Here is a 25,112-nt window from a genome sequence, read left to right as displayed (position 1 = left end):
AAACGGTTTCTCTTTAACTACATGTTATAGGACAAAAGTATCAGAAACTGTGTTTACTACTATTACGCCATAAAATGTATTAGCAAAAGTAATATAATTGATAATATCTGGTACAGCCTACGTGTTGTTGCTAATCGTACTTTATTCAGTTACTTCAGTGTGTTCATAAAGTTTATTCAAAGTCCGCTGTGATGAGCTACTGATATCACGTTGTTTTATTTTTTACTTTTCATTAAAACCATAGTGTGTTGCTATTGCCGCTGACTGCAAACATTATTTTCAATAGATTTTTTCTTTTTACTTTCTTTGCTGTACTAAATTTAAATAGACTGAATACACATACAGATAGTGTTCATAGGGTGCGTAAACGAGAACAGAGATTTTCTTTAATAAACCAGAAAAAGGTAAATTACACAAGCGAATGCATGCTGTACTGTGTATTTACGTTTTTTCAGGCAGTTTGATTTGGAACGGTGATTAAACAGTTTGAAAACTGTATATTCGGGCCGGCTTTACAGTGGATTAAGGCACGCTTGTTGACCAGTCAGGTTACAGGAAATCTCATATCCATATTCTATACAGTAAGTTATAATATCACGTTCTGCAGCCATAAAATGCAAAAAAAAATTTTGGCGACCAAATTTTAAAATCTAGGAGCCAGATGCCCCTAAGGATTTGGGCCAACTTTGAGCCCTGCTTAAGGGTACTCTCTTCAGAGTATGGTCTGAGCCATTCCAGTACAGCAGGAAGGGAACCAGTCTGTACCTGCTCCCTGTACCTGTATTTTTTGTGTACACTTACCCATCTGGGGTTTTTCCCAGTGAACCACCCTGAAAAACCTCAGTGTCCTCTGATACTCCGTGCTTGACCCTGAGAGGGAATAAACATAACATGTCCAGATTTAAAAATGATAACCAACTATGCATCATATTCAAAAAATAAAGGATGTTCTATAGACATCATAATAAGGGGTGCAAATGAGATGAGCGTGGCAGTGGTCAAAGAATGACAGGTTGATTCTGCAATACAGCATGTGTACAAAGATTACAGTTAAAGCTTTGTGAACAGGGTCCATAAATGCAGACTCAGAAATGTACTTAGTTAGAATGCTCTTTATGGTACATCTGAAAATATTCTTAAAAAGGTTGCATCTTACAATTTTTTATTCAAAGCTAGCAAAACGAAAAGCACACATTACCTCTTTCCAGTCATCAGGGTCTCTACTAATGTGGAAACCAGCTCTTGTTGATCCTGTTCATTGCCCAGTTCATACACCATACCAAGACCCTTGGAAGCAACATCTTGGCTCAACTCTGAAAGCATTAAAAAGAAAGTACATTAAATAACATTTTTTGAAATGCAGTGTTGTCCATTTAACATGTCACAGCTACCCTACTATAATATAACAGTGCTGCATTCCTGCTTTACAATGGGAGTTTAATGCAGTTAAAAGATTTTTTGTTTTGTAGCTATTTTGAAAAGAAAAAAAAAGATTCCACTTTCAAAAGTATTTATTTTTCCCCCAGATAAGTCATAATGTGCTATTACGTTGCTTGTAAAAGCATTTGAATAAAAGATTATTCAAGCACAAAAAGTAAGGAAGTTATTATGGAAGGCATAACAACAGCCACTATTTAGTTGCTTATCTAAATATTAGATTACATCTAAACAAGCATGAACAACAGCACAAAAAGGGCAAATACTTTTGGAAGATGTAGGGAGGGTAGCTCTACTCATTCATTAACAGAAATGTTAGGCTACAATTACTCACCATCAGGATCAGACAGGATGGAAATGAAGGCAGTCTGAATTTCTTTTAGATGAGACTGACAGAAACAAACAAAAAAAAGTAGTTATACCTTGCAAATTGGAGCAAACAAAATAGACTATATAATAATGCAGTGCACTGTGTTTATAAGAATCACTGATATAAGAATCAACCGCAGATAGTGATCAAAACCACTGGGACAAAATCATTCCTATACTGACCATGCTAAAATAACCTGCTTGTAAGAATCAAACAATCCGCTTATAAGAATCATTTCGGGGCAAACTGACTACATGTAATATGGTACCGTATCCTGTGCAATGACATGTACAGCCAATAAAGCTGTTTTTGAATTTGAATTTGAATTTGATCACATCTCGCATGAATAGGCACGTACGCAGCGTGGATCGTGGAATGATGCAGGGAACGCTGGACAAGTTTGTAATCAAACAGTGACTGCGACACTACATTGTGCAGGTATGTTTTTTTGTGCTCTCTGTTAGTGAAAATGTGTTTCAATAAAGTGAATACACACTCATTGAATACATACAGAGTACAGCTCTGTTATTGTGTGGCGGCACAGCGCGGTGAGGAGGATGGGTTGAAGATTGCTGCGCGGCGCAGTGAGGAGGAGGAGGAGGAGGACAATTGTGGAGCAATGCAACTCCGCTTAGTGAAAAACTGTGAGATTTGCATCGCAACTGAAAATAAGTAATCCACAGATGCTTAAATGCAGTGGTAGTCCTAACAGTAAAATACTGTACTGTAATGCCATTTTAATTCAAAGGCCATTAACACCACACGGCAGTTAAACTAGGCACCCTCACGAGACGATCGCTTCTCAAGTATACTGTAGTAAAATAAAGTACTGCAGCCTTGAGTAAACATAATCGTGATCATATAACAAGTTGCTTATCCATGAGGACTTGTTTTGATGTATTGTCCTCAGTGATTGAGCACCACTGACATTTGTGTACTGTATTTATTTTAAACTGCTGATGGCATGCTTTTGCTAATTGTAATCTGACAGAGTGGTTGAGGGCAGTGTAAAGGATCAGGCTGGAGTCTTGATTTATAGTTTTAAACTGGTGTTGGTTTTATTTTTCTTATACTGCTGTGGGGAAACAACCGCTAATACACCAAACTACTGAACTACTAGACCAGAGGTTTTATGATGGATACAAAAATAAAAGGCACAAAATCTTTGAGAGGTTAACCATTTACTGTACCGTACCTTGATCTCTTTGTGCTGGCTCAGTTTCTTCACCAAGGACAGCAGCCAGATGCAGGAAGCTTGGCGAACATGAGGGTTTTGACTGATAATGTATTTGTTGAGGATCATGTTGAGAACCCAGGGCACAACATCATTCACCTTTACTTCTAAAGCATATTCAACAAATAACAATATTAAATTGAGAGACTGGCAAGTCATCTATATATAGTACAGAAAAAAATGGTAAGCATTTACAAAATGTGCCTTTCATACTGTAATGTTGTTTGATGTGCAAGCTACATAATGACAACGTACCTGCGGGCGGAGTGTATTCTTCTTCAGTACAGGTCCATACATCTCGTGAAGCTACAGAGCTAGTCCCTATGGCAGCACTGGTGATTGCTTCTCCCACTGTGAATTGTAGCTCTAGCTGCTTAGCCTGAGGAAAAAAGAAAAATAGTTACCGTAGGTCAAGGCAACTACTTAAAAGGACAATTTCAAAACAAGGTATCCACGATGGTCTACAGCCCCTAGTTGACTCCTTTAGCAGATTTCTCATGTCCAAAATATTAAGTATGCCATTGAGTTGAAGATAGCTTTAACAATATTATTAACTAAAAAGTTACATTAAATGTTTGTGCTTTTTAAATGTACACTTTGCCATTCCAAATTCCTGATACATTAGAAACCTACAAGGCAACCATACTGTATTCAATTTGAAATCATAAATAGTTGTCAGGTAAATCTAGTATACTGTGTATTTCAATTAAAGTCAAACTTCCATACTTCCACAGAGTCCATAAGTCCTTGTAACAATTTCTTTTGATGAGGAAATTCTCCGTCTCCCACTGGAAAGAACCCCAATGTCTGTATAGCTCGCTCCTTCATCTGAAACAAAGAAAAACAAAACTATTAACCTTTGTTCAAATGTCTTAAGCAAAATGTATTTGTTTCCATGTTTATTAACAATAATCACACATCTAGATCATACAAAGCCAGCAAATAACAAGAACATAAAGAAAAATATATATATATATATATATAAAAATTGTTGCTACTTTAAAAGCACTATACTCCACCTACTGGACACATACTAAAGGGTTTAATTTGTCTTTTGTCTAGACTGGGCTACCAAAAAAGGTTAAGGAATACAGTACATGAGGTCAAGACGGCAAGATTGCTGTAAACTCGCCTTATTATTCTCTTTTCCAGATGGTATTCTGGACAGCAAGCTTTCCACCAGATGCAGCTTTGTGAACCCTGTGCCTTCATTGGGTATCAGCAGTGCTCCATTCCTACTGATCTCACCCAGCGCTGTGCATGCTGCGACAGTCAAAAGAGGAGAGGGGCTATCTAAAAAGGAACCTAAAAATGAAGCAAAAAATATTCATGTTAGTCTTGATTTTTCCCCCCCCAGAAACTTTGTATATACAAAAAAAAAACATGAATAGACTTAGGGCTCAATTAAATTACCAATAGTATTTGTGGCAGACCGGATCAGTTCTTCATCTTCAGGTAGACTTCTGGTGATCATTGGCAGTTCTTGGTTTTGGATATCAGCTGTTACTTTCTTTTTGGCCAAGTATCGCCCTACCATGTAACCCAAAGCCAAAATTGCTCCATGCTGTGTTTCTGGACTCTAAAGAGAACATAAATAACAATAATAATAGTATAGGCTGTGTTCTTATTCTTAATGATGTCCAAGAACCCCCTTGAGGAAATGCTCACTGTAATTCACTGCAAGCAATTATTCTCTGTATAACACATAATGAAAATCCATCTGTGTATGTACTTTATGAAGGCATCCATATATAAAATTCTTCCCTACACAATTTACATTGAAAATCTACCAAAATACTTCACTGCAACTTCACTATAATGTGATATCTTGTAACAATTGTAAGTCGCCCTGGATAAGGGCGTCTGCTAAGAAATAAATAATAATAAATAATAATTAATGATACATTTATTTATCTTATTCTAGCCAAGCAATAAAACATGCATAAAGACTGGCTGTCTACAATGTTCAGCAAACAGATCTATAATATACAAAGAATAACACATGTAAACCATCTCTTGGGCATGTGCTCAGTAGCACTGGCTTGCACAGCAAAATAAAATTAATCAGTCTTGTTTGTTCTTCCCACTTCCTCAGTCCGTGGAATTCATAGGAGAGCACTTTGTTTGATCAAACCATTATAAGTACTCTTTTTGAAAGTTCAGTAGAAAAAAAGACTAGTCGCCATAAAATAGAGCATGAATATAATTTGTATAGCATTTAAGAGCCAAGTCACAGCTGATAGTTGAGTCTACTTACATGGTTGTCTTTTGTGATCTTGACAAGGTTCTGCACAGCAGTATTTAATTCATTCCCAGACATGGTCGATACCACCACTGCATACAGCTGAGCAGCCAGCTCCCGCATATCTTCTTTATTAGTGTTCATTAGACTCTGTGAAAACCAAGCAGCATTAGATTTTATATGTTTTAAAAAGAATAATCCTAAGTGCTGAAAAGGTGGGCACCAGAACTGTGTGCATGTATACACATCACATATTTTTAAAACCCCATTACCTTAATCCAGTCAATTTTGTCAGCAAATTTAGCTGCAAGTTTCTGTGGATAAACAGACACCACTTCCAACAGGCAGTACATGACTGGAACACCTATAGAAAAAAAAAATTATAAAATAGAATTATATATATATATATATATATATATATATATATATATATATATATATATATATATATATATATATATATATATATATATATACACATACACACACTGTATATATATATATATATATATATATATGTATATATATAATAAATTCAATCTTTGAAACTTTACTGTTTGATTTTGGGTGCTAGCTGAAGAGTTAAACACAAATTTGTAATGGTTAATGAAAAATTGCATGGCCAGGAATACTGAATCCTGCCCTCCCAAATTCTGTTTTTAAAACACACTCTATAGTAAAAATAAGGTTCTTATTTGTTTTTGTAATTCTACATTCATTTCTTTTTGCAACAACTCAATTTTGATCTTCACACCAATATAAACGCCTTACTAACCTCCGATTGCTGACAGCAACTGCTGAAGCAGCTCGATATAAAGCTGCACAGGGTTTGAATCCCCTCCCTTGTGCACCAGTAATGAATTGGGGTTTCCAGACAGTAGGTTTCGGACATAACTTGCAATAGCTGGAGAGTTATCTTGCATGTCAGCCAGACTCTGGGAGGTGGGCATAGCTCCGGCACTGTGAGCAAGGCACATTCGTAGGTACAAGATAATCTGAAACAAGCAATCAACATACTTGAACCATACTGGAGGTTTGGTATGTTATAACCTAGATTAACACGCTATGATCTAACTAAATGATTAGACCTCCCTTTAAATGAATGTTAATCTTTTTTCCACCCCATTCAGCCCTTCATTGGGCATGTTTAATCCTTTGCGGTCCTATGTCGGACCTGGTCAGACATTACAATTTTCCCTTTCCGGTCCATTGTTGGACCCTGTCCGACATCATCAAAAAGACGTAAAAAACAGGTCTCTAGTCATTTTTTTCACCGGAAAAAGCAGAGAAAACCATTCAATGGCCGAGTGAGACCGATAAGAGCCGAGAGAACCCGAAAAAAAAGGGGCGGATCTGAGCAACACAGATAGCCCCGGCATAACAGAGATAACATGGACATAAACAAACAAGATAGCTGCTTCTGCATCCAGCGCTCAAAGAATATCACAGACATTTGCAGAGCTTTTTGAGATGTTATTGTAATAAAATAATGACTTAGATCGCATTATCAGGAGATGATTTAATCGGTATTCAAGACTATGAAGAGGTATGTAAAAAATACAGCTAACAAGGGGTGGGGCGGGGCTGGAGATGCAGTACTGAGTGTCCTGTTGATATGCAGTGCCTTTTAAACCGTCTAAAATAAACTATGCGTGTGAAAATAAATTGGACCTGACGCGCCGAATAAATGGACCGCGAAGGGTTAACACTACCTCAGTTGAGTACTTCAAGTTGTGTATAACATTTCTACATATTCACAAACATAAAAAACAAACATAAATAAAAGCATCAACATATTTTATGTTCTAGGATAGGATATATACATGTTCTTCTATTAACCCTTTAAGGGCCGGGATCGTGTTAACATGATCATACTGAAGTGGGCTTCTAGGACCGTGATCGTGTAAACACGATAAAAAAAGCACTTCGTTCTGATGACTTACATGGCCACCGTACTTTGCAGTACAGGCTTGATACACATATCAATGTATAGGGACTGACGTTCACTTCCTGATTTTATTTGTATGACCTCACCGAGAGGGGCATTATGTGTCTAAGGCCCGAGACAGTTTACAGCAGCCCGGCAGAGATAAACGCAGAAACAAAACATCACAGGAACTTGTTTAGAGCTAAAAGAAAAGTTATTTTGAGAAAATAAAAATTGAGAGTAGTGTCCATTATTGCTTATAAAGACCCTGAGAATAAACGTGTATTATGTCATTGCAATCACTCAGGTGAAACAATGTCTTGTAATTTGCCTAAACAAAACTTTCAGTAAGTACTGCAAGGTCCCCTAGATCACAGAATTTTTATACATGTATCTCTAAGCAGAATACATAATGAAAAATACTTATTAAATAAATAAATAAATAAATAAATAAACAAACAAACAAACATTGTGTTGAAAAAAAAACACATTTCTATGGTTTCTGAAGAGTGTTCTGAAAAAGGACACCATTTCCAAGATGCTACTGTAAAAAATAGATTTTTAGTGAATTTATACAGGAAGAGAGTCAAATACAGCCAAAAAACACTTGTCCTAGGGGAGCATCCCACTGAAAAATGTGTGGTCCTGAAAGGGTTAAACTAATATGAAACAGACTGTTGCTCAAGAATATAAATTACCTCTCCAAATGCAGAAGGGTTAAAAGGAAGGATAGAAGTTCCAACAGTGTACTTTGCTGGAGTTTTCATTCTCTCTGATGCCTAAAATAAATAAATATGAATTACAAAAATTGCACAATAGTAACTGACACACATCACTAGAATCTTTAGGTTCTGCAAACAGTGCCACAATGTATATATATTTTTTTAAAAGTTGTTTTAAACGGACTATCAATGGTACATGTTAATAACATCTCTGGATTCCTTGAGTTTAAATCTAACAGTACACTTGATGAATGAAAGCATAATCTAGTAGAAATGTAGGAAAGCAACATACAATAACACATTACGCAAGTCCCCTAAATTCCATACCATGTCCAAATACTTAAAGGATTATGTGCACCTGGCAGGGGAAAAGTGGTTTTGTCAACTTACAATTTACTTATTTTGTTTACTGATTTAATCAGTTTTACATTCAACATAATGTACATTAATTTCCACAAATGATCAGGACGCCTGATTACCAAATAATGAGTAGAAATTGAATAAGTACCTTTTCCTGAATATAGCTGACCATTTCAGGGAAGGAAGGCATTGGTTTGGAACCTTCCTTTTCAGTAGTCTTGGCTGGAAGCGCTCTCAGTACACGCTGAGCTTCACCATGAACTTCTTCACGACTGTTAAAAAAAAAAAAAAAAAAAAAAAGAAAAAAGAATCTAAATGTTAAGGCTTTTACTCTATGAAAATGACATTTCTGTTGTACCATTAAGCTCCCCAACCAGCACAGTATACTACATCCACATATTGACCACCTGACAAAATCTCATTCTACTTCCAGCAGACCCATTTCTGATATCACATTGTAAATTACTTTATCTCGTTTTTACAACAGAGTTATCTGTTAAAATGCAACCTCAATGTGGTATTTACAGTCCAATGAAACTCAAAAGACAGCTTCGCAAAATAAAAAAATTGGACAGTTGGATTACTGCTATTTCTTGTGTAAGCAGGTTTTACTTGATATTTGTTTGACTACCAACCCAATATAAAATACTTACGGATCTCCAGCAGCCAGAAGGATGAGGTATCTGGAAGGTATGTGGTCAGGTGCAAATACTGTGCTAGCAAATTTCATAGCTACTTGACGAACCTGCACTTCTGGCTGTGGAAAAAATAAAGTCATACATGTTTTTAGTAAGCTGTTTAGAAAAATATTTGAATTCCTGAATAGAGAAGAAATTGTTTCACATCAGAAAAATAATTCAGCACAACAAAAAGGGCACTAGTGATAATTTACATTATTTTCTATGACAACATACCATCCCAAGTTATAATGCTGTTGGGAAGAGGACTGAAGTTTCTCTGCAGTTATCAAATCATTTCAGTTTTCAGGCTCCTGTTTGCCTGTCTGCTACAGTTTGCTCTGCATAAGCTTTGATATAAAATTATAGTGGTGCTAGTCAAGGTATTATTAAGACAGATGCACCAAGTCTTCATGTAAAAAAATAAAGGGGTCAAACCGTAATTACAGCTCAAGTCTAGCTCTGTATTAAGCTCTACAAAAAAACACTGTACTTTGGCTGTTATGGCCATTTCCAATGTCAAGGATTTGCTGCATTGTATGATGGCATGTAATTCAGAACAGAATGGTAGCAACTACCTAGAAAAACAATTCAGCTTGATTACCTTTTCCATATATGCAGCAATAAGAGCTTCCATGAGATTCAGCAGTGCCCCTTGTAAAGAGGTATATGCTCCCACCATCATGGAAAGAGCTTCCTGAATGGAGAGTCTGATCTCAGGATCATCCTGAAATGCAGTGATTTCAAGACATTAAAAAAAAAAAAACTCACATTTCAAAATCAAGTCAGAAGGTGCTGTAATTCCAGTATTCAATTGATTAAACCTACCTTGCACATAGCTTCAAAAAACTGTTGAACTAGTGCTATATCCTTTGAAAAGAGCTGAGGCATTCGGCTAACAAAAGAAAAAAGAAAGAATGTGTCAAATTCCAGCAAAAAAAAAAAGTAAAGAAGTGAGCACCACCAAAATGAGTACTTTTAGTATTTCAAATCATTTGTAACATTACAAAACATTTATATGATAATAAATTGTATTGGGGAATGTGCAACAGTACGGAAACCAATAGTCTCTAGGTAGCCTGCCCCTCTGAACGGCTCTTCTTAATTAAAATTTTACACTATCACTTATAAATTACAACTAATTTATTATTTATTAAAAATAAAAATATTTAAATATGAAGTATATTTTATATCAATGTTACCTTGATAACTTTCCCACAGCAGAGTAGGCTACACACAGCAATTTAGGCTCCTAGGAGAAGAACCAATGGTGTTTATTATCTATACAGCAACACAAAACGATCATCATCAAATATAAATTTAGTCTTCAATAGAGAATTCTGATTGTAAATTATTTTCTTACCTCTTTATATTCATTAATAAGCTTTGTCAGTCCATTTAATAGCATGAGACCCAGAGGCTTATTATTGTCAGGGCAACTATCAAAAGGGACAACAAATCCAAATTAGTGTGTTTTATTCATTTATTATTAAATTAGTAAATAGTTTTAAAGGATAAAAGAAAATCCAAAAAAAAAAAAATACTTCAGTGTATTTTAACCTTAAGTAAAATGGTTTGGTCCTATTCTAATATCTCGATCTGTCACTGTAAATCAATTATATATACGCCTTTGAGTTATAGTTTAAACACAACATAAAAATGGTTATAAGAGACCCACCCGCCCACACAAACACATTCCGATACATTTTTAATCAACTAAAAACTGCAGATCCCTGTAACTCCTGTATACAACTCACTTACTGTAAATCGATGTACAAAAGAACAAGAAAACAACCAAGTCACAAAGGCATTTGTTAATTTCAATACTCAGCACTTACACTAAACAAATGTGATGAACAAACTGCAAGGACAGGGATCTCAATTTGTTATTAGTATTTGCACCAAACAATCCATCATACACCACCTGCAAAAAAGAAAGTATGTTAGTGACATACATCCCCAGCCATAGCTGCAAGTTAGAGTAATCAGTATCATGAAAAAGTAGATCACTAAGTATAAATGCAAATGCAGCATAAGGACAGACAGGTTTGTTCCTACAGCATCTTCCCAGATTCTGATACACACACATTTAAAAAAAAAAAAAAATTGATCTCAATTAGATAATGCCTGCCTCTAGTCTAGCTTCTCGGTTAACCTCTCGTTATACACAGCAAGTACTCTACTGGAACATTTAAAGTAAACCTACAAACACTTCTTGAATAATTATTATTGATTTTTTTTTTTATTTAAACACTATTAGTTATTTTTTGGACATGCACAATCCATCGATTTGTGAAACTATTAAAACATGGAGATTGAGAAAGACGTTTATAATAATAGAAATTAAATGCTTATATATGAGATTATCTGTACAATATTGTATTATTGTTTTAAAATACAGACTGTAAATCTCATGCAATGTGTATATATTAATGAATTTATGTATTTATTTTTCAGTGAGAGTAGTACAGGGAAAGAATGTTGCTGTCCAAAAAAAAAAAAAAAAATTAGCCATTAGAGTATGAAACAGTTAGCCATCATGGGACAAGATGTTAGATGAGGAAAAATAGCTTTAAAATGTTGTACACTGTTTTAAAAAAAATAAAGTATATAATAGAAATAAACAAAAGAAAAAACAGAATTGCAGAATTTGATGGAGTCTACTGTAAAATGCGTCCATTTTGGTAGAAAAAAGGTAAAAAAAATAAATAAATAAAAAAAATCGGGGTTATACACATCCTTTATAAATTTGGGGTTCAGCAGTTACAAAACTGAAAGAACGTCAAGAAAAATCAGAATTGCACAAAGCAGCAGTAATAGTTGACAATGAATTTGTGTCTATGATGCAACAAACTAAAACACCTGTACATCAGAAGTTGAATTCAGCTTATAGAGAAATTGCCAGAAGTTATTTTTTATATTTGATTAACTCCCAAATATTGCTAATTATAGTTGTACTCTTAGTATGTTACTTAAATTTACTAGCAAATGTGTTCCAAATTGCACTGAAAGAAACATTTCCTTAAAGTATGTTATACATTTGTTGACGTGAGGTCGGGTCACAGGGAACCTTTTGTGTATCTTGAATTTGGTGAACCCATCAAGCTACAAGGTAGACCTGCCCCTGTTAATCACTAATTGATTGATTCTGTTCACTGTTAAATAAAACCAAAATCCGACAAGTTATATTCTACTTATTTTTGTGTGTGTTTTGTGCGACTGGGAAGAGGCGAGTATTTTTAAGAAGGACAAGTAGATTTTTAAGAAGAACAAGTAGATCTTTCTAGCAAGTTTTATTCAGAAATTGCACACCCCTGCACAACTAACCATCCAAAGTTGTTACAAATGATTATTACACATCTTGTACAAAAAAAAAAACACAGAAACAGAAAAAGTAGGCTATCCCGCAGCAGTCGCTTGTCTCTGCTGAGTATTGCTAATAATACATTGAGAAATCGAAACTTGTATTCTGAGTTTGACAGTTTCCTCCAAAACCATTATCAAAATACAGTAACCGGTTGACACTAGATTAAAATAAATTACATTACATACAGTAGAGCTGTGAATAAGATGATAATACCTTGTATTACTGTAGCATGATTATAAAATCATAATAAAGTTGATGTTTAAATATGATTACAAAGTATTCTTAACAGACAGTGAAGATAATAGCTTTTTTTTTTAATACAAGTTATGTTGCTAAGCCTGTGCATCTTAACACTTCTTTTGCTCTTTGCAGTGTTTTTTCTATTTTTTCTTGACATGTCGGATGTTGTAGTGCATTTATATTTTAGTTGCGACAAGCCACCTCTATACCAAACGATTTTTGCTTTTATCAGTTATGTGGGAGCCATGAGAAATATTCTCATGACATAAAATGAAGGAGACCGGGGTACCGCATGGTGACTCATATGTTAAAGTCTAAAAGTGTGAGAAGATTTTGTTCTCGACTGTTAAAATGTGCTCCAAGGCACGCATTCCTCTTGATAAATCAGTGCATGCACCCATTTGTAGTAAAACACTGCACAGCTTTGTGTCAAGATATTTTTTATTTTTGGAAAACTGCACCCCACATGCTAATGCTAGGGTAAGGATGTATTTATGATGTTAAGATCAGTTACTAACAGTATAATGTATGCTATGTGCTTTAGACAGCAGCTAAATCACTGCCGCTTGTTTGAATTATTAGGTGAAATTAAACTTCAGTATTAGCCATTTAAAATGGTGTTCAGTATCGTTATTAGTCGACGTTCATTATTAATTCTTTTTTTTTTTTTTAAACTTGTGTATTTTGTATTCACTTTTATGAACTGTTGCTTGATTCCAATAAACACAAACAACAATAACTAACAGATTGGCCTTGAACAATGTAGTTTGAAAGTTAAAAGCAGATATGTCAAGTAATAAGTAGAAAACAGAACAAAATTGAAATTACTGTTTTTTTTAAACGGAAAACTGTAGTTTTTGAAACAGAAAATCATTGGCTCTGTGAAGGGAATCACATATCATCTGATGGAATGGTTTGTAAACAAGAAGTAAAAGCATGTAATTGTATTAAGGATGTAAATACATAATTGTATTTGTAATTTCAGCAAGCAATGCTGCTGTAATTTTAATTATAACTGACCCCAGGTCTGCTTACCTTACACCATTAACTAGAATAATAAAAAATACAAAAAAAAAATAGAAAAAAATAATACATACGCCAATCCTTCTGGAGTGCTTTTGCTCTGAAATGTCCTCATTAACTTAAGAAGTAAAAGGATGTGAAGAATTTCTGTATTCTTTTTTTATACAATATAGCAGTAGTCAAAAGCTCTAATGGAACTTTATTAAGAGAATTATGGAATACAGTGTACCAGCTGCAAAGACACTAAAGCGTGTGATCTGTATAATTCATATTGCTGAAAGTGAAATCCATGTGCCAAGTGAAATCCATGTGCCAGTGAAATATGACGGGTTTACAAAAATACACAAGCTCCACTCACGGGAATGCTTAAATATAAGGTGCAGGCACCACACCAATCATTTTGTAGTGCTAGACAGACTCTCCTGGGGAATAAAAGCCAACCTGAATATTAGCTGGAAATGTGTCAGCTGCTAGCCTGGATCGCAGGAGATGAGGGAGGATCTTCAGTTTAACACGTGTACTGACCGGCTCTCGCTTTAGTTCTGGTTTCAGTGCTGCTCCCTGCAACAAATACATCAATGGGGTCAATTAGAATTGTAATTGTGTAATATGTAATTATTGTAGTTGAACCTTAGAAGCAGCTTAAGCAATCAAACCTAATTGCATTTAGCAAACAACAAGGGAGAACTATAATCTGTATAAGGACACACCTTTCCAAGCTTAATCATTCACGGCTCCATGTTGTGTTTTACATTGAGCGGTCATTATTCTTATATTTTCAACCACTTTTAGTGACCCCAATTGTTTGAAAAAATAATAAAAAAGTTATTGTATGTTTCTGTATTTGTACCTGTGATTATTGCTGGGGTATTTAGAATAAATAAACATGTTAGTATGTAGTTGTTTATGTTGCTTTTTAGTATAATTGTAATTATAATTGCAATTACTGCAGCGTAATTGTAACTGTAATTGAACAAAACATAATTGTATTTGTAATTTCAGCAAGCAATACTGCTGTAATTTTAATTATAACTGACCCCAGGTCTGCTTACCTTACACCATTAACTAGAATAATAATTAAAAAAAAAAAAAATAGAAAAAAATAATACATACGCCAATCCTTCTGGAGTGCTTTTGCTCTGAAATGTCCTCATTAACTTAAGAAGTAAAAGGATGTGAAGAATTTCTGTATTCTTTTTTTATACAATATAGCAGTAGTCAAAAGCTCTAATGGAACTTTATTAAGAGAATTATGGAATACAGTGTACCAGCTGCAAAGACACTAAAGCGTGTGATCTGTATAATTCATATTGCTGAAAGTGAAATCCATGTGCCAAGTGAAATCCATGTGCCAGTGAAATGTGACGGGTTTACAAAAATACACAAGCTCCACTCACGGGAATGCTTAAATATAAGGTGCAGGCACCACACCAATCATTTTGTAGTGCTAGAAAAAAATAAAACATATGCCAATCCTTCCGGAGTGCTTTTGCTCTGAAATGTCCTCATTAACTTAAAATACCCAATTTTTAAATATTCACCAGCTCCTATTTTTTCACTGCCACAAGCATTAAGCAAACAGATATATAATTAGAATTTTAAAAGGTAAAAATGACCATATTATTATATCAAAATACTGGAGCATTTTATGGTTTCCAATATACTTATGCCTGAATAGAATATGCCTACTTATATACACTACTCTGTTAGAAACTTACATTCTGAAGACTGAACCCTAGTAGTCTGAACTGACCTAAAGTTTGAGACATGCTGTAAGTTTTATTTAAATTAGTTATTTTTTTATACAATATGATATAAACATGAAGACATAAGAAACATCAGACTCAGATTTGTTTGTATATTACTGATTACCATCACTAACCTAAACAGTGACTAGTCCCAACTAGTTTGGACTTAGAGAAAATTGGCACTTTTCAATTATGAATAAAGCACATCTTGGGGCAGATGTAAGTATAGGCGCAGTGGAAATAATTGCGGATGCAAAATTCAAATTGCATTGCGGTCAGACAATTATTTTGCATTGCGTCCTACGTAAGCTTAGGAGCAATGCAAATTACTCACACGCACAAATAATGATCCGCAATTGATAATGAGGGTCTCAATGAGCACATCGGTCTATTTAGCGGCCACACTTGCAGAGTTAGGAGTAGAGAGAGCAGTAGTGGCTGTATGACATTTGTGGAGCACAAAAATACAAACCAAAAAAATTTCAGAAGAAGGGCAGCAAAGTCCTGTCAAAGTTTTGTCTTGGCCCACAGAAAGGAAAAGAAAAGTTTTCTGAGAAGGAGCCCACAGTCCTTACAGCTGAGGTCACTCAGCATGAAACACAGTTGTTTGGAAACGCCTCAGCTAAAATCAGTTATGCTAGTATCCTTAGGAAATTATATGTATTGGCTTGCCCTTTTCAGCATGACATCCAGAAATTTGCCTAGCACTCTGGAAAAAGTGGATTGGGCTATCCAGACATTCCAACTGTGGTCTGAAAGGAACCAGAGACTAAGTAGTGCAGAGAACACAGCACTTTCATATGTGCTGTGTTCACATTGACGCTGCGGTCTAGCTCATCCCTCAATTCAGCTATTAGGTCTAGGATGACCTGCGGAGTGAGATGAACGCTTTAGCACCACATCCCCCGGCATCCCAAACAAAGTGACCCTGGGACTGAATGTGCAGGGTCTTCTTCGTCTTGTCCTTCTCCTCTGAACGTGTTTCTGCCCCTCCTCAACAACAGCAAAGTGTCGCTGCATTAGGAAGTGTACCACAGCAGCTCTCTGCAGGTGTGTGCTTTTATACAGCTCTTAATTACTCATTTCTACAATGGTCTGCACCTTGTAAGAAGAGGTGTAAAGTTTTTGGAGGGTCAGCAATTGCCTAAGTGCAAGGCAAAATCCTTACATCACATTATAATGTTTGCACCCGCTTAGTATCCAGATCCCGCCCAATTCCATGCTCTTTTCTTCATCTGAATGCATTTCAACTGTAATGGATTGATGATGGCAAAGTGCAAATTTGATAGCGGGTGTAGAACGCCAGGTGAACAGCATTCTTTATATATGCCACATTTTTGTCAGCCGGTAAAATCAGACTTTAAGGCAGCTAAACATGATTTAAGGTAGCATTATGAGGGTTTTGCACCTGCAAATCACTGCGTGTATCCTTACATCTACCCCCATGCCTCTCAAATTCTGATATGTTGATATTTACTGCAGAGTTTAACAAACGTAGCAGTAATTTTCATATGACATCATCTTACCTCTTTTGTTTTAAGTGGAATATCCCCAAGGTACACCTTATAAATCTTGTTAATAATTAATGGATTGTTCCAGTCAATTATGCTGCAAAAGATTATATTGAGTTATGCAATGAACAAATCAGCAGACAAAAAAAAAACAAAAAACCAACACACTAAAATAACTCTCATCCAGAATCTTTAGTAACCTAGAATTTGTATTCAATAAGCCAATCTAGTTCCTAGCTAACATTTCCCATGATCACTTACCTCTAATCCACACAATGCCATCATTTCAGATAAAATAACAAATGTTTACCATGAGTTACATAATTCTGCAAAATTACTCTACATTCTCTCATGAGTAATTTATATTTTAGTACATATAAACTGATTTGCTGCAATGCAAAAACCATGAACAATAATTGAACGATGCAGAGTACAGTACAAAATGCTGCAAAGAAGGGATGCTATAAAGTAAAGGTTTATTCAGCTGCTCTCCCCCAGCATACTGCATTACTTCCCTTACCTTTGTTTGCTCTTCAGCTCCAGATCTGCTGCAGTTGCCACACTGTGACGAGTATCACTGGAAGCAATTACCAAATGCACAACTGCTTCAACTTCGGGCACCTGCTCTGCTTTAATGAACTTTACAATCCCAAGTTTACACTGTTGGTAAAAAAAATAAATAATAATAATTAATTAAAATCAATACAATTAATGATTTTGCAGTCTAAATGTTCCTGGCTAATTTTTTTTTTTTGTTTGTACAATTAGTCCAAAATTAAATTGAATTATGTTCCTAATAAGGAAAAGTGTTATTGACCCGCAAGAACTGATTTTTGCAAAAGTCTGTAGGATATCTTTTCCCAAAAGACAAGTGCCAACTGTTCAATTATTGAAGACTTTTACCCAATCTCTAACTCAATCCAATAATGTTCCACTAGATTTGAGAATTGAAGATAATCTGGGCTATGAACCAAAAACTATGAAGTTTCCACACTTAAAATGAACATTTATTTCATGCTACTGGTGGATTTTATTGAGGGACCAATGCTTATGGGGGCACCACTGTACATTGTTATTTTTTTTTTTAATATCAATACAATATAACACATGTACATGATACACACACATTTTAGTACCTGTTCAAGTTGTTCTGGAGTCCATGGTGTTTCTCCAATGATGCGTTTGGCAGCATAAAAGCTCATGCCAGGTGGTGGTTGAGGGATTCCAACACCGCCGGCACTACCATTGCCCGCAGAACTCTGAGGGGAGGCAGGGTTAGGACGACTCTGGGGTTCATTCAAAACAAACCTACAACATTGAAGAAAAGATTCAAATCAAATACATTACTACTGTCCACTAACTGCTTTTATGCAGGTCAAACCAAGGATACAGGTATGTACTATCAAGTTCACGTGCAGTACTTGTTAGAAAAGCGGCAGCCTGCCTTAATTGTGTTTACAGCTTAACTTATTTTATCTACTTATTTTCAGCTATTGTGCTATATTTTACTAACATTATATTGTACAACCAACTACAGAAACATAACATGGTATTAATGGGGCAAATAAGACAAAAAAGATGGACTTACCCATAAGGCATCATAAGAACATCTAACATGAAATCTAGAAGCAAATGCACAGTCTTTGGTTTCTCAACAAGGATAAAGGGAGATGCAACTTTTGATGGCTCTGAAGGGTATTTCATACTGAAGAGTGTTGGTATTAGAAGATGCATCAAGCTGAAAAAAATAAAAATAAGTTCTGTGTTAATCCACACATTCCTGAATACTGAATATATATATAGTGTGTACCCTAGATACAACTGTGCAAAGTCTATTCATCAGATGTACTATCATCCACTTTCCCTGATAAAAGGACACATGTTGCTTTGAAAACTTGAAAATCATGGCAGTTGAAGAAATTATTACACAATGTAGCCCAGTATCTCAATTTCCTGGACCAGTGGAATCTGTGGTCAGAGGTTAAATAGCCTTTTGTTCATTGGTCTGTTCTGTGCACCACAACAAATATATAAACATGTAAATATTTGTTTAAATCTTTTAGACTCTTGGAGATGATGATGATGATAATAATAATAATAATAATAATAATAATAATAATAATAATAATAATAATAATAATAATACCTATCCTGCTGTGGCTGTGGTTTTCCTTCCATTGCAGTTAGTAGAGTAGGAGCCAATTCACACTGTTCTTCCACATCTAAACGAGGATAACCCATCTTGATGTAAATTATAGTGAAATTCTGTTGGAACAGAGGATGGAAATAATAAGGCACATTTTTACCCAGCCTCTTTACTTTGACCCAGTAATGTTGCATTAGATTTGAAAACTAAAGATAAGCTGGGCTATGGACCGAGAACATTTTAGTGCCAGTACTATGCAAACAACCTTTATTGCACAGTACTGGTGGATTATATTGAGGATTACTTTAAGCGCATTTTAATTTTTTAAATATCAATAATAATGGTACAGTATGTGGAACTCTAGACCTGTCACACGAGCAGTGCCAAGTGTTGACTATCCCTAATTCCAACACTTAATCTACAATAAAACGTAGTGAACACCACCAAGTACTATATTTAACAAGAAGTGCGAGGAAGTCAGACAGAGAAACTTTAGATTGTACACTATATAACACTACAGGGAAAGTATCTAATGATTCAATGCAAACAGATATGGTATATCAGAATTTGGATGCTATTGTTTACTTACAGTGACAAAAGAGGCTGCAGCAGGATCCTGATATTGGACCAGTAATGTCTCAACAGGCAGCTGGATCTTAGGCCGGCTCTTTATACGTTTGTTCAGGTGCACCAGCAGCTCCATGACCTGCGTGTGTAGAAAATACAGATTAAATAGAAATATTATACAAGAATTCTTAATCACCAAACACCACTATATACTGGCACTGCACTCCTGAAAATATAAAAATAATTACCTTTTTTCTTACACCTTCCTGAATGCTGGACAACTTGAGCAAAACTGGAGGGAGGAACTTAGATATGATGTGCTGCAACTGTTCATCTGTTTCTGCATGGCCAAGGCGCAGGAAGACACGCTCCAGCTGGTCTGATGACAATTCAATAATTAATTTACAATATACACTAATAGGTTTTACTTCTGATACATGTAATGCACTGAACTGAAGGCTGGAGATCTCTAAATACAGTGAGACATGATATGAATAAAATCAACACAAATTCCCCCTCATTGTATACCTAGCATGCCTAAACTTTGTCTTGCAGACCCCACAGCAGAATAAGGTTTCCACATGAAAAGAAAGGTTAGTGTGATGTTTTGGACCTTCAACAGCCCAGAAATAATAGTGATCATGATCAACCAAGGTGCTAAACACTGTCTTAATTTTACCTAGATGCTTGTACTGTACTATGAAATGATCATCAGATCTCATGTAACCTATTTAAAAAGGACCTGGAATTATTTTAAATCAATTAAGGGAATAAAACTGTCATTGCTTTTTATGTTAAGCTGTCTCAACAGGGATTCCGATTAAAGCCAGCCACATGGCAGAAATAAAGAGACAGCAAAGGGAGTGTTTTCAGATTTCAACAAATCCCAGCACTAAATATGTGGTAGCACATTAAAATAATAATACAAAAAAAAAAAAAAATAAATAAATAAAAAATACTGTACCGCTGGAAAAGGGACATGTTAAAAAACTGACCATGCCAAACATGTTCCATTAACAACATTCACTGTAAACATACAACAGACAGAAAACGCACAACTAGCAATTTTCTTAAATTAAACAATTACACTTAGCTGTTTTGTTATTTTACATTCCAATGGAAAACACAACAAGGCAAATTGTACTGGAGAAATATTACGTTTACTTTGTTCATTTTTATGTTGTGTCTATTGCAAAATACTACAACTGTTTCCTACCACTGGGTTTATAAACTGTATTCTGTTCTCTGCTGGTAAGGCAAGTCCTTGTTAGTCGCGATTATCTCAGTTCATAAAAATTAAGGATGGGCTGCAGCAAATCTACCGTCCACCGGTTCAAAAACACAAAGTACTATATCCTCAATACAAATTCGACTAAATGTTCGTGTAATCAGGAGATTAATAAAAAAAAAAAAAAATCTGTCTAGTTTATTATTAATATCAGATATTGTGGAGATTGTAAGATATTGTTTAGGAAATGTATTTCCAGTATCAATTCAAATACTGTCTAACTTTTTGTAAAGGACAGTTTAATAGTATCAGGTAATTAAAATAACAAAATAAATAAATAAACAAAAAGCATTGTGATGTGCTGCAATATTGGCCGTTTTTTATGCTGTGCGATAAGGGAAATGCAAGCGTATTTTATTTGTTGTAGTTTAGTTTTTATATTCCTTACATTTCTCAACATGCAGCGTCAACGACTACCACTACCTAAAAACGAGCTAAAAAATCTGATTTTGATAGCCAATAATGCGATGAAATTACTAAATACACATCGATCTGCCAAATTAATAAATTAGTACGGACAAAATTTAACCATTATTTTCAATGTACAAAGTAGTTTTGTTTTCACATCATGACTGTGCACTAGGCCTAGTCTTTTTTTAGACTGCACAAGACGCTCTTTGCGTTAACAAAACCACAGCCTTTTTTTTTTAAAAAAAAAACACATTTCTTTCTTTAACAATAAATAAGATACACGGTAAATTATTCCCATAAACGACTTTCAAACTGCCGTTTCTCAATTGTACTCATAACTTACTGAGCTCATCCTGAGCAGCCATTTTTGCAGCGACACTTCCTCACACACTTAATCGAGAGCAGTCCTGCTGCCAGAGCTGCAACACACAACTGTACCGGCCTTTGACTTTTTTTTTTATTTTTATATTTAGAAATAGCTGAGACTACAGAAACTGTTCCAGAGTAACGCAACAGCACCACTTAGAGTTGGAATGAAGGTATGGCTTAGGGGGGGAATAAAAATTAAACAAAAAGTGAAGGACTCCAAAATGAAAATACTAGCCTATCTCTCCATGTTTGTGTAAGCAAGCCAATGTGCAGCTGTGTTGTGCTCAGTCCAAACCTGCAGCTATTGTAAAGTCATCCCGACCTGTATTCTCCTCTTCTTTGGGCGGGAAGTTGATTTGGTACAGTCAAGTTATGCCATCTCTGGTTTGGGGACGTAGAAGTACGTTTTTACCTATCTGTTGTATTTTGGTTAGAAGTGTTAACAGTTTACCGTGGTACATTTACTTGGCTGCACTGTTAACCGTTTTTTTTTAAAGTTGACAGTTTTATTACCAGTGGTACAGTGTCCACTTATAGTCCTCTCAGATTTGATTGACTAGCCCATATGTTGCTATACTTTTATTACAGTGATTAATAATGTTGTGTTAGAATGATCATAACTTGAATGTAAAATTACAAGAAAAGATTAGCAGTAAAAAGAAATATGTAGGCAATTTGCCGATCACATACTTTTGCAGTTATACTAAACCCATTTGTCTCATCTGATACAGTTTGGAATCATTAAGGGACAATCAAGTTGTGTGTTGTTTAATTACAAATTTCACATGCTATATATATATATATATATATATATATATATATATATATATATATATATATATATATATATATATATATATAACAGAAACTAGGAAATTGACACAAGTATTCCAGTAAATGTGTTCCAATCTGTACAAACCTCTGCAACCTGTGGAGGTATGCCTCCATAACAGCAGGGCTTGGAACTTTCAGAATCACTGCCTAATTTACTTAACAACCATATCACTGGAGTAGAGTGGGGGTGCCATTTTATAAGCACAAAAACACACTTCACGGTGTTCAAATGTGGTCCAAAATCTGCAGGCCGAGGTATATGGATATTTTACCATATTTGAATACCATGTTGTGCTATTGTGATTATAAATAAAGGTAATTTTCTCCACTGTCAATCTACAACTGGGATATACCTTGACCCTAGATCGTGTCATTCAAAAATATAGTGGATTGAATTTTGACACAGAGCTCACAACAATAACGTGGAACACTGTTGCATCCTTGTCCATGCCATTTTTATTTAATGTTTTTAAGACTTGGCATTTTGTACATGTAAAATGTTTGATCAGATTTAAACATTGAAGTAAAAAGTATAAATTAAATTTAGGACAGATACAGTACAAAATACAGGTGTACTGTAACTTATTTCCCTTTTATTTAGGAAATGAAAAGCAGTCATCTTCATAATCATTTTCTTGTTCCTTTTAATAAGTGCACTTTCTCACTGGTGCCTCTAGAGGCAATGTCAATGCGACCACTCATGCGCAGTACTTCCTATCTCTGGCTGCAGCAGTTCGTGGTGGGAAGAGAGCAAAGGAAACGAGCTGTCATTAACCGGAGGACTTGAACTACTACGAAAAAAACAAACAAACACAAACACCGTCAAAAACACAGGTAAAATAAATCAGCGAGCTGCAGGAGACTGTAGCTAATAGTCCAGTGTTTATTACAACGTGAAGGGTTCACACAGTCCAGTTATTAACAGCATTTTTGACTGAAAATGTTATCGTTTTATTGTTATGATATGTGAATGCAGAGCATAGTGTGTCAGCTCAGTGGGTTGTTGTATTCTGCTGTTCTTCCAGTTAAGTCAGCTGCTTTTGGCGTTGCCGGGCCTATGCTACCAACGTGTTTAATTTTGACGTTTGGTTTTGACAGTATAATTATTTCTTTACAGTTGTATGTGCTGTTCATGTAGATGTGGACGTGCCATGAGAGAAAAATAAAGAGAACAGAACAGGGTGAGGGAATGGGGACGAGCGACAAAGGGAGAATAAGTTAATTTGATGTTGCATCCGTGGTGGGGTTACAGTGTGTGTGTCACATCTGTCTCCTGACAGGAGTCCTGTATCTGTTTGTTTGTCTTATCATGTCGCCGTTTTTGGACAACTTGGGTAGCAGCAGAAGAGTTGAGCTTGTGGCGCATTTTAATGACACTATGTGCGTGTTTAATGAACAAAACAACAAATGCATGATGATTAAGTTGTATTCTGTAACTTGTTTGTTTTTACTGTGTCACGTCTAGATAATATAATAATCCACCTTGTATTGTTATAAATAATAAATATGTCTATAGACAAGAATAAAGCTGAATAGGTAAATAACTGTATAGCTACAGAAGGGATACGCAACGTTTTTTTTTTGACGGCAATACTAGATAAGAGTAAAAAGTGAAACAGGGCAGTGTTTACAGCTAAGACCAACCCACATTATTCATGACTGACTCGCTAATAACAGTTTTCGCTTGGTAAAGTTAATATTTGTCGGTGTGAAAGTTGAACAAAACAGAGCTTACTTTTGTTTTGTTTAATACTCCCATTACGTTGAATACTTTCTTTAGGCTCGTATTTTAGCATGGCAATTATTTGAAGCGTCTCTCGCCAGAGATTGGAAAGATGGCATTACATCTGCTAAGGCCTGGCTCGTGTCATTAAATGTCCCGAGCCGAAGTTAGGCGATAATTAAAAAAAAAAAAAAAAAAAAAAATACAAAGACGGTGAGTAACAGCTAATTGGGAAATAAACACATCAAGACACTTTTACTCTCATAACCTTTTTTTAAAAAAAGTTGATTAAATAAATATACTGACAAGTGGAGCAAATATTGAATCGAAATTTAACCTGGGTCGTAGTCGCAGCGACCCACCTCAGTATGACGGGCGTTCATCAGCCAAAGAAATAAAACAGCCACGCCTGCGTGAAGGTTTCACTTCGGCAAGGAACATTTCTGTTTATTCTTTTTAGCCATATTTTTGTTTCTTGAGACATACCATGAGTCAGATTGCAGCAAGGACGAAGAAACATTTGTTCAAATCAATATTTGGGCCGCCGGTTCAATCCAGAGAAGCTTAGATTGAAGCATCCATAACAAGCTGCTTCCAGGACATTGTGTACTACTAGGGTCTGTCACGCAGGTCAACCTTGCTTTCTCAAAAGCAGTGTGAAATCGCATAGCTGACCCGCATGACACCGGGTCCTGTTAGGTTTTGACCCGGGTAGAGCATGCCAGTTTGAAAGGGGCTGGAGAGCTTAGTTTACACTTATGGTCAGTAATCTTTACATTCACAAGAATTGAACTTAAAGCTTTATACGCTACCATGTTTGTGTGCATCATTTAACATAAGTACACAAAAGCGAAGATCAAGAAAGGTGCTGTTGTGCAGAATTACAGTGAAATTGGCACATCTCTCTAAGACTCCT

General features: G+C 35.5%; 2 protein-coding genes across 7 annotated transcripts in view; one reads left to right on the top strand and one right to left on the bottom strand.

Annotated features, from left to right (window-relative positions):
* LOC117421167 (proteasome adapter and scaffold protein ECM29-like) overlaps positions 1-21,737 on the bottom strand; it is a 43,174-nt gene extending 21,437 nt beyond the window's left edge. The window contains exons 1-28 of the mRNA XM_034035203.3: positions 21,614-21,737; positions 19,820-19,950; positions 19,594-19,710; positions 19,005-19,123; positions 18,447-18,596; positions 17,995-18,166; positions 17,379-17,518; positions 16,874-16,955; positions 14,041-14,160; positions 10,808-10,893; positions 10,333-10,408; positions 10,172-10,221; positions 9,798-9,864; positions 9,574-9,696; positions 8,946-9,049; positions 8,441-8,564; positions 7,909-7,989; positions 6,059-6,278; positions 5,556-5,647; positions 5,299-5,433; positions 4,455-4,620; positions 4,174-4,346; positions 3,768-3,869; positions 3,297-3,420; positions 3,003-3,148; positions 1,772-1,826; positions 1,199-1,313; positions 802-870 (exon numbers count right to left, since the gene is read on the bottom strand). Coding sequence (XP_033891094.2) covers positions 802-870; positions 1,199-1,313; positions 1,772-1,826; positions 3,003-3,148; positions 3,297-3,420; positions 3,768-3,869; positions 4,174-4,346; positions 4,455-4,620; positions 5,299-5,433; positions 5,556-5,647; positions 6,059-6,278; positions 7,909-7,989; positions 8,441-8,564; positions 8,946-9,049; positions 9,574-9,696; positions 9,798-9,864; positions 10,172-10,221; positions 10,333-10,408; positions 10,808-10,893; positions 14,041-14,160; positions 16,874-16,955; positions 17,379-17,518; positions 17,995-18,166; positions 18,447-18,596; positions 19,005-19,123; positions 19,594-19,710; positions 19,820-19,950; positions 21,614-21,635 — 3,161 coding nt within the window. The 5' untranslated portion in view covers positions 21,636-21,737. The remainder of the gene's footprint in view (positions 1-801; positions 871-1,198; positions 1,314-1,771; positions 1,827-3,002; positions 3,149-3,296; positions 3,421-3,767; positions 3,870-4,173; positions 4,347-4,454; positions 4,621-5,298; positions 5,434-5,555; positions 5,648-6,058; positions 6,279-7,908; positions 7,990-8,440; positions 8,565-8,945; positions 9,050-9,573; positions 9,697-9,797; positions 9,865-10,171; positions 10,222-10,332; positions 10,409-10,807; positions 10,894-14,040; positions 14,161-16,873; positions 16,956-17,378; positions 17,519-17,994; positions 18,167-18,446; positions 18,597-19,004; positions 19,124-19,593; positions 19,711-19,819; positions 19,951-21,613) is intronic.
* Positions 21,738-21,742: 5 nt separating this feature from the next.
* The window catches only part of kdm4c (lysine (K)-specific demethylase 4C), a 221,347-nt gene continuing 217,977 nt past the window's right edge, over positions 21,743-25,112 (top strand). For 4 of the 6 annotated variants that reach the window (XM_059030251.1, XM_059030246.1, XM_059030262.1 and 1 more), the window contains exon 1: positions 21,743-21,809. In XM_059030251.1, coding sequence (XP_058886234.1) covers positions 21,804-21,809 — 6 coding nt within the window. In that variant the 5' untranslated portion in view covers positions 21,743-21,803. Of the gene's footprint in view, positions 21,810-23,146; positions 23,308-25,112 lie in introns of those variants that run through there. The other 2 variants (XM_059030260.1, XM_059030255.1) reach the window with 2 other exon arrangements.

The sequence above is a fragment of the Acipenser ruthenus genome, chromosome 1 (assembly GCF_902713425.1).
Source record: "Acipenser ruthenus chromosome 1, fAciRut3.2 maternal haplotype, whole genome shotgun sequence".
Classification (NCBI taxonomy): Eukaryota; Metazoa; Chordata; class Actinopteri; order Acipenseriformes; family Acipenseridae; genus Acipenser; species Acipenser ruthenus.
Note: the sequence above shows the minus strand (reverse complement) of the source record. Positions and strands in the feature narration are given on the sequence as shown.